The 13,931-nt window shown below is 39.7% G+C and overlaps 1 protein-coding gene across 8 annotated transcripts in view; it reads right to left on the bottom strand.

Moving 5' to 3' along the window:
- The window catches only part of CACNB2 (calcium voltage-gated channel auxiliary subunit beta 2), a 381,041-nt gene that overhangs the window by 157,587 nt on the left and 209,523 nt on the right, over positions 1-13,931 (bottom strand). The window contains exon 1 of one of the 8 annotated variants that reach the window (XM_040451281.1): positions 2,929-3,008. The exons of the other annotated variants lie outside the window; for them this stretch is intronic. Coding sequence (XP_040307215.1) covers positions 2,929-2,961 — 33 coding nt within the window. The 5' untranslated portion in view covers positions 2,962-3,008. Of the gene's footprint in view, positions 1-2,928; positions 3,009-13,931 lie in introns of those variants that run through there. 8 annotated transcript variants of the gene reach the window in all.

Raw genomic sequence — 13,931 nt, forward strand, 5'->3', positions numbered from 1 at the left:
ACCACATCAATGATGATTGTTACATTCCCACAAAAATTAAAATTTGGGTATGATGCATTAGAAATATCAAATTTGGACGAGTATTACCTACGCTATATTTGAAAGGACATTTCAAATATTCAATAAAGCAACAAAACTACAAAAAACATTAGTGATACAAATGGAATATTTGACTCACAGGGAGAAAAACAGAAAAAGGACTTTAGAGCTAAATGACATGGAAAATAATTTATTTTTTTAAGTGCACGTAACTGTTCTTTATGACATCCGTAAAATGAACCAGTCCTGGCACGTTATAAAACCTAGACGAGCCACCAAAGTCATTTTTTTACACAGTGATGCAGACCTCTTCGTACAAAACAAACACAAATCTAAGTATTCAATTCATGTTTCAATCTGGTTTTCAGATTTTTATTTTTTTTTAAACACTTTTTTTTCAACGTTTATTTATTTTTTTTAAGACAGAGAGAGACAGCATGAATGGGGGAGGGGTAGAGAGAGAGGGAGACACAGAATCGGAAACAGGCTCCAGGCTCTGAGCCATCAGCCCAGAGCCCGACACGGGGCTCGAACTCACGGACCGCGAGATCGTGACCTGGCTGAAGTCGGACGCTTAACCGACTGCGCCACCCAGGCGCCCCATGGTTTTCAGATTTTTAAAAGGCATTTTAATACCTAAACACAAGAAAGTTTCCAAAGTTGGTCTCAATAACCAAAATTGCCTAAGTTAATAAATTTACAGTGATTTTACATTGAGAGCTCACTTCAAATCCTTTTAGCTCCTATTGTCACCTACAGGCAGCACTTTAAAAAAAATTATATATATATATATATATACATATATATGTATATATATATATATAGTGACTCATGCTGTAACTGTTTAACATGATTGCATACTTTAAATATTTTTTCTTCATTATAGAACATATGGTTCCTTAAAATTATGCAAAAACGATACAAATTATTCATGAAAAAACCAGCTTCTGTGCATAACCATATCCAACAGGTGTGTATTTTAAACACATGAGGGCTAATTAATGAATGTTTGTATTCCTAAAATACTCATTAGGGTGAATTCTAAGGAATATATTTTCTGGATTCATTTATACTCTTTATTAAAAAAGTAACAAAAACCTGGAACTCATTTTCAGCAATACTTTCTTAAAATGTTAACTTCATTCCTCCAAAGATTTCTTGTCTGTGACAGCTTAGGCTTGAGCACAACTCTCAAAGAGTTTGAAAATCCTGCACGAACCGCATGCAGTGTAGACAGTAACAAGGGACAGTAGGGTTTAAACACTGGACACATTTCTGTTTAGTAGGAGTTTAAAGTGTCTTATTCTGAAAATTTATAATTTTGCAACCACTTTAAATTCTTATGAACATCTGAATAGAGTCATGTCCTACCCTTTAAAAAAGTTTTTGCTCATCTTGACAGTCACCTGAGAGCAAAGATCAAGAGACAAAAGAAGGTCTTGGGGTGTCTGGGTGGCTCAGTCGGTTAAGCGTCCGACTTCGGCTCAGGTCATGATCTTGCGGTCCGTGAGTTCGAGCCCCGTGTCGGGCTTGTGCTGACAGCTCAGAGCCTGGAGCCTGTTTCGGATTCTGTGTCTCCCTCTCTCTCTGACCCTCCCCCATTCATGCTCTGTCTCTGTCTCAAAAATAAATAAACGTTAAAAAAATTTTTTTAACTAAAAAAAAAAATAAATAAAATAAAATAAAATAAAGTAAAATAAAATAAAATAAAATAAAATAAAATAAAATAAAAGGTGTTACAAAACAATGACCATATTAGAGAAGACCGTTTTGAAATTCATAACAAAACCTTTAGCTCTCATTTTGGAATTGTATCTATCATTGTGATCTTATGCCAATGGTTGAAATAAAGAACTCAAATTAAATAGACAACTGTGTGATTTCAACTTGCTATGTTTAAAGTAGAAATCTCAGTGGCTTTTTGGGAAATTTCTTTCCTTCTGGCTACATAACAAGAAGTGAAATCATCTCATCCTATGATTCCTACACACACCTAAAAAGGGAATTTGGTTTTGAGTGGAATATGACCAGAAAACTGAAATCCACTATTTAATACAGGTTTATTTCTTATTAGTTAAACTGTGGTATTATTTACTGAGAATAGATCTTTCTAAAGTCATATCAAATTATCACCTCAATTCATCAGGCTATTAAGGAATCAGAATGTATTAAGGAATCAAATAATACAGTACTTCAAAGAAACATATGGTTTAAAATGCCTTTTGACACTTTCAAAACCATGTCTGTAACTCTTGAAATATAAAAAAACATTAGCTGTTCATTTTGCATAATGTACAGATTCATGTGATTTTTTTACATATTTATGGATTGAGAACAATGTGATACTCTAATTATATATATATACTCTTAGTTTAAATATTTTTTAATATACAAGGAATGCATTTAATGTTTAAGGAAAGACTGAGGTTTTCCTAACAGTTTACTATTTACAAATAAAGGATCTGAAGAGATTTTATAACATAAAGCTTTTCAATTCAATTACTTTCAATTATATTTAACAGATGATTTCACTGGTAAATTAAAAATGTTTTTGTTAAGGAATCTTAATTGCCTGTCATTACACTTACAGGGACTTTTTAAAACACCTTTTCAATAGACATCATAAGATCCTGATAACCATTTCAAATCCAAGTTCAAGTACAAAAATCATCTCAGCTATAGCAAATAATACAAAACATGTTTGATTTCAAACTTTGTTCTGCAGTATTTCAACATTTGGGCTCGTCCTTTAGACACGAGCTATTTGTTTTCCATTTCTGTTAGTGATGCCAGGCGCTTGAGAGGCAAGTTTAAAATCAAACTCTGAAAATGATTTAAAAAGCTGATTAAAAATGCCAGACGTCAATGACATTAGAAGGAGTTTCTTACCACTTCCGAATGCTCACTGCCATCATCGCACATACTGCTTCTATACCTCGAGCTAGATTCTCAGCATAGCCATCAAGAGGTCCTTTTACAGGAAGCTGAAGTGCATTATCACAGTGATACTGTTTCCACAGCTGGAAGATAGTGCTATTAGTTTCCCACGCTTGGCAATGCTCTTAAAATAGGCTCTCAGGCACCGAAAGACAAAAAATGACTATTTGCAATCACTTCAGGAAATGATGGTCTGGCAAACTGAGTGAAAATTCCACAACCAAACAAAACCAGTTTTTGATGTAAATAGTTTCATTGATTACTAAAAGCAAACAGACCCAAGAAAAGGATGCTATTAAACACTGTGAGTAGTAAATTACTGGACTAGGAGACGAAGGAAAATGAGGAACTCATGGGCTCATACCTCGCCTTCAGAGCGCACACAAACATTCACTTCTCTGGCAAGGGACCTACCATGTCACATGACCTCCACCTAGACACCTAGTTTTCAATGGAGGGGCTAGCAAACATCATAGGAACCCAAGCCGACAGGGAATAAACATACTACTCAGGATTAATGTCCATTTATTTAAATAAGTAGAAAGAATTTTCTAGCAATTTGAAGGGAATTTGAGTGTTAGTTTGCATAAAATTAAGACGTAGTAATTTACTGGATTTGGAATCACCCAGAAGTCAAATTAGCTAACCTATTCTGACATTGTCATTTCAACAAGATACCGGCACACATTTCTTTCTGTGCCTCTTTTGTTAACTTTCAGGTGGTGTATAAAAGAATGTCACATTGTTCTGTCTCAACATTATGATCCAAAGAAAATATTTCAACAAAACGCTTCAATTTTCCCACAGCCTTTTAAAAAATGATAACAAAAATCTTGCCAAACATCCTTGTAATACAAGGACAGGATCTCTGCCAAGGAAGCTGTGATGTTTTAATTAGAAATAATTTTAACCAAATACTGGACAAGCTTAATTGGTTGTACAGATCAAAATGCAGTACAGTAATGTAGGAAAAGCTCCACCTTGAGTGGCATTTGGGAAAAAAAAAAAAAAAACACAAAGTCAAACCATGAATCCAGCTCACCTCACACTTGTAGATAATTGGTCATCAGAGAGTTTGTTACATGAAGGAAGATTGAGAATTATAAAGATGCCTTGAAGACTTGGTCCTCTCAGATTCTGATGAGAATCTCAAGGCCAGAGAGGTTAAATAACTTACCCGAAGCCAATCAGCTAGATTGCCTGCTGGGAACAAACTAACCCCCAGATAATGTCCTTAGCTAAACTCTAGGACGGGACACACAATACAGTGGTAGCAAAAGCACAGAGAAACAAGAGTGGGCTGAACTCCGGAAACAGTCTTAATTATCAACTCAATCAGTAATTAACCTTGGAGATCCAGGGCCAGTCACTAACTCCTCTGCATACGCGCTTTTCATCCTTAAACCAAGTCGACTGGATTAGATGAATTTCAACCTCTCCTCTACCTCCAACTTTCCGACACTGCGTATGAATAAGACAGCACTTGCCTAAAGCACTACCATAAAACGCGCGCGCGCGCGCGCACACACACACACACACACACACACACACACACAGAATTTGTACGGACTCCTGATTTTGTGAGAATTCTTTAATCTCCTGTCAGTGTTGAACCCTATTATACACACTAAGAAGAAAGAAGGCTAAAGAATAATGAAGAAAGAAATACTGCATGGGAAATGGGGCTTTGATACAAAGAGGGAAATCAGAAAAGAAGAAGGAGATAGAAAGCGAGGAGAGCAAATTAGGTAGCGACACCTGGGCGAAAGCCACAGGTCCTGGGTACCAGTATGAGAACAGGCAGGGCAAGAAAGAAGTGGTTGAAGATGTTGAAAAAAAAGAGAAAGGTAGACAGATCAAAAGACTGAACTGCATTGAAGGCCACATTCTTTTAAAAGGCATTCACAAAAATACTGCCATATTAACATTTTTATACTAGCGTGTGACAGAGAATGTACTTCCTGTAAATTACTTATTTGTTCTTAAACCAAACCAATTTGATTGGTATTACTATCCTTACTATTTTACAAAAAAAACAAATTGATATTCAGAGATTTTAGGTGGCAAGGATGTGAACTCAGACCCTCTAGCTCAAATGCTTGCTTTTCTCAAATACATCATGCTGCCCGTCTAGTCCTACCATCAAAAACATTTAAACACTGAAAGGATGCTATTAAACACTATATGATTAGTAAATTACTGGACCAGGAGAGGAAGGAAAATGAGGAACTCATAGGCTCATACCTTACCTTCAGAGCACACACAATCATTAAAAACCTGATGCAGAAAAGTTGTCAGTAAATAACTAGCAAGACTGTAACTAGAAACTAGCAAGAGTTCAAGCCCCACATCAGGCTCTGTGCTGACAGCTAGGAGCCTGGATCCTGCTTCAGATTCTGTGTCTCCCTCTCTCTCTGCCTCTCCCCTGCTCACACTCTACCTCTCTCTCTCTCTTTCTTTCTCTCTCTCTCTCTCAAAAATAAATAACCATTAAAAAAATTTTTTTAAGAAGAGTAGATTTTAAAATTTCTCATTACAAGAAAAAAACTGTAACCATGTGTGGTGACTGATGTTAACTAGACTTATTGTGATCAGTTTGTAATCTATACTGATAATTAAGTTGTACACCTGATACTAATATAATATGTTGATTTAAAATTTTTTTAATGTTTATTTTCGAGAGAGAGAGAGAGAGACAGAATAAATGGGAGAGGGGAAGAGAGAGAGCAAGACACAGAATCTGAAGCAGGCCTCAGGCTCCAGCTGTCAGCACGGACTCTGACACAAGGCTTGAACCCACGAACCATGAGATCACGGCCTGAGCCGAAGTCAGGCCCTTAAGAGACTGAGCGGCCCAGGTGCCCTGGTTATACATTAATTATATCTCAATTTTTTTAAACAAGAAATTTAAATCAATTCACCTGAGACTACTTTTGTGTTAAACTTCTCAAATGACTACAATACTCATATAATCTCTTAGTAAAAAACAAAACAAGGAGGAAATAGTAATCACACAATGTAGAAAAATAAGTAGATAAAACTGGTAAAATTTCTATGAATTTTACAAGTCTGTACTACTAACAAAACATTTGGAAGAAAGGGTCTTTAGGTAAACATCTCTCTCTCTTTTTTTAATTAGGTAAACATTTCTTAAGGAGTTATAACTAAAACAAAAATATCCACAGTGCTAATTTGAGAACCACTTTTTTGAAATATAAATTAAGCTGAAAATGTTTTCTAAAAAGCATGTTTAAGAAGTCCTTAAAAGGCAAAAAGATGGTGGGCCACCTGAGTGGCACAGTTGGTTAACCATCTGACTCTTGATTTCGGCTCAGGTCATGATCCCATGGTTTGTGAGTTCGGGCCCCACATGGAGCTCCGTGCTGACAGTGCAGAGACTGCTTGGGATTCTCTGTCTGCCTCTCTCTCTCTCTCTTTCTCTCAAAAATAAACATTAAAACAAGGTAACAAAAAAAAAAAAGATGGCTAGAAAGAACAGGATACCTGGATGTGTACAGAAACAACATGCAAATGAGGCTTAAAGCAATAGGTGAACCGCCAAGAGATACACTGATGATTAGCTGCCAAACACACGGACGGTGGGTAAATGTGTAGTTGTAATAGCACAGAAGTTAGAAGCACAGTTACAAATTTCACCTTAAGCAGGATAACAGTGGTCTGGCAGCCCTGGAGAAACACATAACAGATGTACTTTTCTGCCTGGATTGTTTCTTCTAAGATCTATCTAAGGATGGCTATGTAAAGGTGATGGCTGAATCCAGGGAGGAGATGAGAACTTGCAGAGCAGGGTTCTCACAGTAGATAAAAATCATAGAAAGTTTCAGAAAAAAACCCCAGGGAACATTCAAATTTACCAGATGCTGGGGGGTGGGGGGAACAAAGTCAGCCAAGAATGAGATGCTGAGCTCAGAGAAGGAGGCAAGAAAACACAGGATGTGTGAAAGAGGGAGGAAAAATGAGCTGAAAAAAGGTCGGAAGGCATTAGGACCATGGACAGTTCTTGGCTTTGATGATGAGGAAGGCATTCATGATGCCTTCTACCTATAGTTAGAAAATTCCCGGGGTTTGCAGCAGAGGATGGTAAAGAGGGCACGAACATGAAATCGGACAACTTTGCTCTGCGACCTGTCAGCTGTGTATTCCGCAGGTCCCTAAGCAGGCACCGAGTAGTTTCTGGGGGGCAAGCTCCGGAGTCTACTTTCTGGAGTCTTGCTTTCTCACTGCAATAACTTAGTTCCATATCAAAGCTGTCACTTAAAGTTCTGCACCTCAGTGTCCTTATCTGTATAATGGAAATACCATCCTATTTTCCATGACTGCCATGAGGGATAAATGAGTAATTACAAGCACACAGCAAAGCTTAGTTTACAAAACCAAATACTCTGAGCCTCGGTTCCCTTCTCTACACAATACAGAAAAAAAAAATACCACCTATTTCTGAGGTTGTTTGAATAACTGATATCAAAGAAATCACGGGACCATGCCATGCTTCTGCACTGCTGTGTGACCCCCAGTATAAGACCATGGTCCTGTATTTATGGCTTATGTTGAAGGCAGACCAATCTGCAGTCTGCACTGGAGACTCAAATTTACAGCCCAGGAGTCTTCAGTATCATTCACCACAGTAGAAAGCATAAAAGTCAACCTTAACATGAGAACGATTCAAAGAATAATATTTCAAATTCAAGGGCTGTGGCTAATAAACATGCCAGTTTAAGAAGAACATCACTTGTTGGGGTGCTGGGTGGCTCAGTCGGTCGAGCATCCGACTCTTGGTTTCAACTCACGGTTTTGCGGGATCGAGCCTCGCACAGAGCTCTGTGCTGAGAGGGTGGAGCCTGCTTGGGATTCTCTCTCTCTTTCTCTCTCTCTGCCCCTTTCCCACTCACGCAGTCTCTGTCTTGCTCAAAAATAAATAAATAAACTTAAAAAATAAAAAAAAGCATCACTTGTAAATTATAAGCATCATTTGAAACCACATCTACTTTTTTTGGTGGCAAGAAAGGCATCTCAGAGGGCACTGGCAATTTTGGTTTAAGATTGTGCCTGCAAAATAGCTCCCTAAATAATGTGGAAGTGGAAAAAAATAAATGGCAGCCAGTGGTTCAGTGGTTATTAAGACCCCAAAAATGTCCCTTTTCAGTTGTGACCAGTTTTTCCGTTCTATTAAGGCGTAAACTAAAGCTGACCTAATATCTCCTGCTGAAGCTTCCAGAATCGCAGGTAAGAACATACAACTTTTCACAGACATATTCAGCTGTTGGCAATTTGCCTCAGCCCCCCTGTGGCCCCTAGCTTGATTATCACCTAGTTGACTAACTGCATAAGCTGAGGATGGGGGGATTCCAAAGCAAATGCCATATAGACATGAAGATTCACTAACTGCAAAATGCTCAAATGGGCACCTCTTCTTTTTAAGTTTATGTATTTATTTTGAGAGAGGGAGAGGGAGAGGGAGAGAGAGAGAGAGAGAGAGAGAGAGAGAGAGAGAGAGAGAGAGAGAATGCAAGTGGGGGAAGGGCAGAGAGAGGGAGAGAGAATCTCAAGCTGTCAGCACAGAACCTGATGTGTGGCTTGATCTCATATACCATGAGATCATGACCTGAGCCCCAATCAAGAGTCACTTAACCAAATGAGCCACCCAGATGCCCCCGATGGGTGCCTCTTAACACTCAGGTTTACGATTTCACCTCATTTCAAGAAGGCACGTCTGTTGCCTCCAATACACCTACTAAATGTAAATTTACTAAATGTAAAATGGATTGCTCAGGGGAAAAGAGCCCCTTACAGCACTCTATTGCCATGTATCTGAGAACAACAACAAAATGGTTTTGATTTAAATGTTTTGGCCCAGGATGCCGTATAAACAGACACAAGGAATCTATAAATAACTATGTTATTTTCAGGCACTCATTTTATTCTATTTGCTTTTTAAAAACAATTCACCAACCTGACTTCCTTCCACTGCTTTTTATTTTCTACCCAGCTTTCTCCATCATAATCAAGTGACTTAACTATACAAAGTATGTGTTCTGAATTAAATAAAACTCGTTACACCAAAGTTACAGTCATCCTTTATAGGAAATCTAGGTGTCACTACAGTCACAAAGTAGTTTCGTATACGGAGAGAGAGCAAGCTCGGGTTATTTGTCTCATTAACTGCTGTATTCCGAGGTCCTAGACCAGCGCAGAGCATCTATGGTAGTTGCTCTGTACACACTTTTTAACTGAATGGATGAGCACGTTTCCCTGTTTCCATGATTTCCCATTCATCCATCCGTTCGTTCCTTAATTATTTGTCATGCACTGCTATGATCATCTGCTAGATATCAAGGCTGCCAGCATAGACAAGGCAAACATGGCTTCTGCACTCAGCAGAGCTTGTAGCCTAGACCAGGTGTTCTAAAAAGGTGTTCCAGAAATTTGTTGCAGCATTTTTGGTTGTCTCAATAATTGAGGGACATTATAGGCTGTTTGTGGGCAGTGGCCAGGGGTATAAATGTCCTGCATTGTGCACAACAGTCTCACGTCATAATAAAATGGGTGTGCACCCCTCATGCCCTCTGTCCTGCTGGAACTTATGCAGGTGACAAAGCTGTTGATGAAATGATCCAAATCCAGAACCCAACTCTATTCTGCATATAAGCACAAAGCATTTTTGGTTAGTTATCAAATATACTGAATTTTCTACAAATGAACGTCCTGTGTCAATCAGTGGAAGGTTGTACTTTCTTTGGGACTTTACCAAGAATTGTTGAGTATTGTCTCCAAGAGCCACCCCCCAGTGTGACATAACACTGTTAACCTTCGTTCACAGCTGCCCCAGCCATGGCACCTACAGACAGGGGCAGACATGTGACGACTTCGTCACATCTTGCAGTGTGGTCGTATCTGTACCATCACAAACTGAAAGACGCAGGACTTAAGGGTAAATCAATTACTGGGGCACCTGGGTGGTTCAGTCGGTTAAGTGTCTCACTCCAGCCCGGGTCACGATCTCACCATTCCCAAGTTCGAGCCCCATGTTGGGCTCTGTGCTGACAGCTCAGAGCCTGGAACCTGTTTCAGATTCTGTGTCTCCCTCTCTCTCTCTCTCTCCCTGCCCGTCCCCCACTTGCATTCTCTCTCTATCCCTCAAAAATAAGCACTTAAAAAATTTAAAGAAGAAATCAGTACTTACTGGAGTTTTATACATTTTGTGATAGTTGTTCACATTAACTGTGATTTTCATTTCAAGATCATAAAGGGGGCGTGAGGAAGCATTTGTAAAAGAAACGAAGTCTGCGAGAGGTGTGAACCTTAAGGAAGCCACATAAGTGCATTTGTATGAAGGAAACGGACTCAGTTCCGTGACAGGGACACATAGGAGAAACCGCTTTGTGGAGGGAAGTCAGTGAAAACCTTTCTGAAGAATCATGGCTTCACTGAAAGCTTACGAACAAGAAGAAGGGACAGAAAGAATGCTCCAAGAGAAACAACAGCAACCACTGAGGCCGTGAGACTGGAACTTGGCTTGTTGGAGATGTTGGAAAAAAACACAAAAACTCAAATGATGATGAACTACAGCAAATCAAAGGGACATGATGCTGCCGGTGACGGGCGTCTCGGCGGTGCCTGAAATGAGCGGGATACGACACGGGTGCTAGACTGGCCGGTTACGTGGATGAATCAGGCATCAGTGTGCAGAAGAACAGCTGGGTAGAGGTCCGGGCCACGGTGGCACCGATGGGGTTCCGGGAGCTCCGGCCCCAAAACTGAAAGATATGTTAGAAGCACCAGAGACCTGCTCGGGCTGCAGAGATCCCGTCTCCTGGGATCTGGTGGGGGCGCTACAGCCCAGGTGCAGCAGAAACATCCCTGGGAAATCCTTCCAGAGAGATGCTGTTGTTGTTTGCTTGTTTTTCATATTTTACCTGTGCGTTAGTTCCTTCAGAAGCTGCACAGGGAGCTTAACCAGCTGGACTCCTACCAGACACTTCTTTGATTATAAGTGGAGCTCTCAGCTCTACCAAAAACTCTGCTGTGGCATAAAAAGAAAAAAAGTAACGGCTACATTTATTTAAGAGTTATAATCATTTGCGTCAAAATCAATACCAAATGGTTAGTTATATATGGAAACTCAGTTTTTAAAAACTTCTCTCTTTTTTAAATGTTTTTACTTTTATTTTTGAGAGAGTGCAAGCAGGGGAGGGGTAGAGAGAGACAGAGAGAGAGACAGAAGAGAGAGGGACGGACAGAGGATCTGAAGCGGGCTCTGTTGGAGCCAGATGTGGGGCTCGAACTCATGAACTGTGAGATCATGACCTGGGCCAAAGTCAGACGCTCAACCGACTGAGCCACCCAGGTGCCCACATTTTTCTTTTTTTTTTTTTTAATATGATTATTCTAACTAGGTTCACACCTAGAAAGGAACAGCTATAGGTAAGATTTACAAAAGACAGGCTCTTTATCCAGAATCCAAAATTCTAGAAAAGTCAAACAACAAGAAGTGTGAGAGGTATTAATTATGTTAGGCACCCTGAAACACTGTAATAGCCTCACTTCAGAAGTGACTCCTGAAGAAAGAAACCACACGTGGTTCCAATACATGTCTTATATTTTAATTCTCTGAATGCTGCCAATCCCTGCATAGACTATGTAGGCAACGAACCTATTTTCAGAGGCAGAGAAACTGCCTCTCGCTGTTTGCTCTACCTTTCTTCTACGTACCCCCATCCCCCTGCTATTAGGCCTCTGGTTCCACAGCGGCTGGAGACACAATTTGCAAAACAAACACCACCCGGAAACAAATAAACAAAGTTGACAAATCAACACAGTTAACTCTGGCTTTCTTTTAAGCCTTTATCCTCTGGCCTCGGATCCACCAGACACAAGTGACCCCTGTTACCTCATTCAGCCCCCCTGCGGGCCCCACTCCTTGGCACTGGCTGCCATTTTTTCTCTCCCCAGGACTCTCCCGGCAGCCTCTGGGCCCTTTCAAGGGCAGAGCAAGGTTGCAGAGGGGTAGAAAATATGGAGGGTGGACTGAGGATTGGGACCAGGCACTATGAGAAGCTCTCAAGGGACTGTGTGTACACCAAGGAGATCGTTCCCAAGACTGTTCGAATCTCCAGGCAAGCAGAGTAAGGGCTCAAGTCAGGGGGAAAACAACAGGTCAGTCCTTGACAAATGTTTGTCAAATGATTAATCCCTTATTACCATACTTTACTAGTTTCAAGATGTACATATGTTTGGTATTTGGTCCTTGAGGTCGATACGGCTTATGTCATTATTATTCAGTTGTAAAAATAAGGAAACGGACTCTCAGAGACACTTGGTGGTGTGCCCAATGTCACTCATACAATTAAAGCCCATACCAGCTTTTTTAAAGAAACATCAATTCTATTTTAAAGAATTAAAAAAAATTTAAGTTTATTTAACTTTGAGAGAGAGAGAGAGAGAGAGAGAGAGAGTGTGTGAGCAGGGGAGGGGCAGAGAAAGGGAGGGAGAGGGAGACACCGAATCTGAAGGAGGCTCCAGGCTCCAAGCTGTCAGCAAGGAGCCCGACAAGCGGCTTGACCCACGAACTGAGCTGAAGTCTGACGCTTAACTGACTGAGCCAATCAGGCGCCCCTTCATCAATTCTATTTTAATACTAATCAAGAACTCATTGAGCTATCAGCCACTTGCTGGTATTGATAAATATCAAGGGTTTTCAAAACGTTAACCAGAATACTCAGAGTTTGATGTCTAGAAAGATTTATTTGTGCTCGAAATAAAACTTTCCTCATACTATTTCATTCTAATGCCTTTGGCCAAACACATAGATAAGGGCCGTTGTCAGAGTTAGCAGACTAAACAGGATTTTAGGATAGATATGGTTCATACAAAGCCCTCAACTGCCAGAGAGCAGCATAAGGATATTTTTTTTAAGAAAAATTAAGCTGGAAATCTAAGCTCAGACTCTCAAACCAGATGCCAATGAATGAGAAACGTCAAAAAGTTCTTAATCCCTGGGGCACTACATTCTCTGCTTTTCCTTTCTATTAGTTTCAAATGTCTTTGCAGGTCATTTTACTTTGGTGTGTACCTTACGCTAAATCAACCCAGATCAGTCCAGTGTGAAGAAAAGAAATGCTTACTTAGTTTATACCATAAAATTCTTGAGCTAACAACAGCTGAGAAGAGTCCTGTCCTTCACAGAGATTTTTCCAGGGACGTAAAAATACAGATTTCATATAGAATCATAAGTTTTTAAATTCTAATTTGAAAGCTTAAGATTAACTAGAATTAAAATTACAAAAAAAGTGTTTATGTTTATTTTTGAAGGATGAGAGAGATAGAGCACAGCGGGGGAGGGGCAGAGAGAGAGAGATTGGGAGACACAGAATCTGAAGCAGGCTCCAGGCTCTGTGCCGACAGCTCAGACGCGGGGCTCCAACCCACAGACCATGAGATTATGACCTGAGCTGAAGTCAGACGCATAACTGACTGAGACACCCAGGCACCCCTAGAATTAAAATTTAAGCTATATTATTGTTTAGGAACCATATTCCCCTTAAAAAAATTATAAGAAGCTTTTTATCTTTCTTTTTTCTTGTACGGAACAGATCACATTTACCTGCTACTGAATAAAACACTTCATGAAGAAGAAAAATGACCTTCTTAAAATATTACTATAATTTATAATTTTACTCAAGATGATGCATGTTTGACAGTGAAAATATGTCCCCATATACCATTCATAGATTTTAGGGATTCAAAATTATATATTCATTCATTTTCTCGGAAGATGAGAAAATCCAATATCCTAATAATTTCAAATTCTGCTAAATATTATACGTAAAACATTCTCCCTTAAAAACCACCATGAAATGGGGCACCTGGGTGGCTCCGTCGGTTAAGCGTCTGACTTTGGCTCAGGTCACGATCTCACGGCTTGCGAGTTCGAGCCC

Source organism: Herpailurus yagouaroundi, unplaced genomic scaffold (genome assembly GCF_014898765.1).
Source record: "Herpailurus yagouaroundi ecotype Mexico unplaced genomic scaffold, PumYag 203, whole genome shotgun sequence".
NCBI classification, from domain to species: Eukaryota; Metazoa; Chordata; class Mammalia; order Carnivora; family Felidae; genus Herpailurus; species Herpailurus yagouaroundi.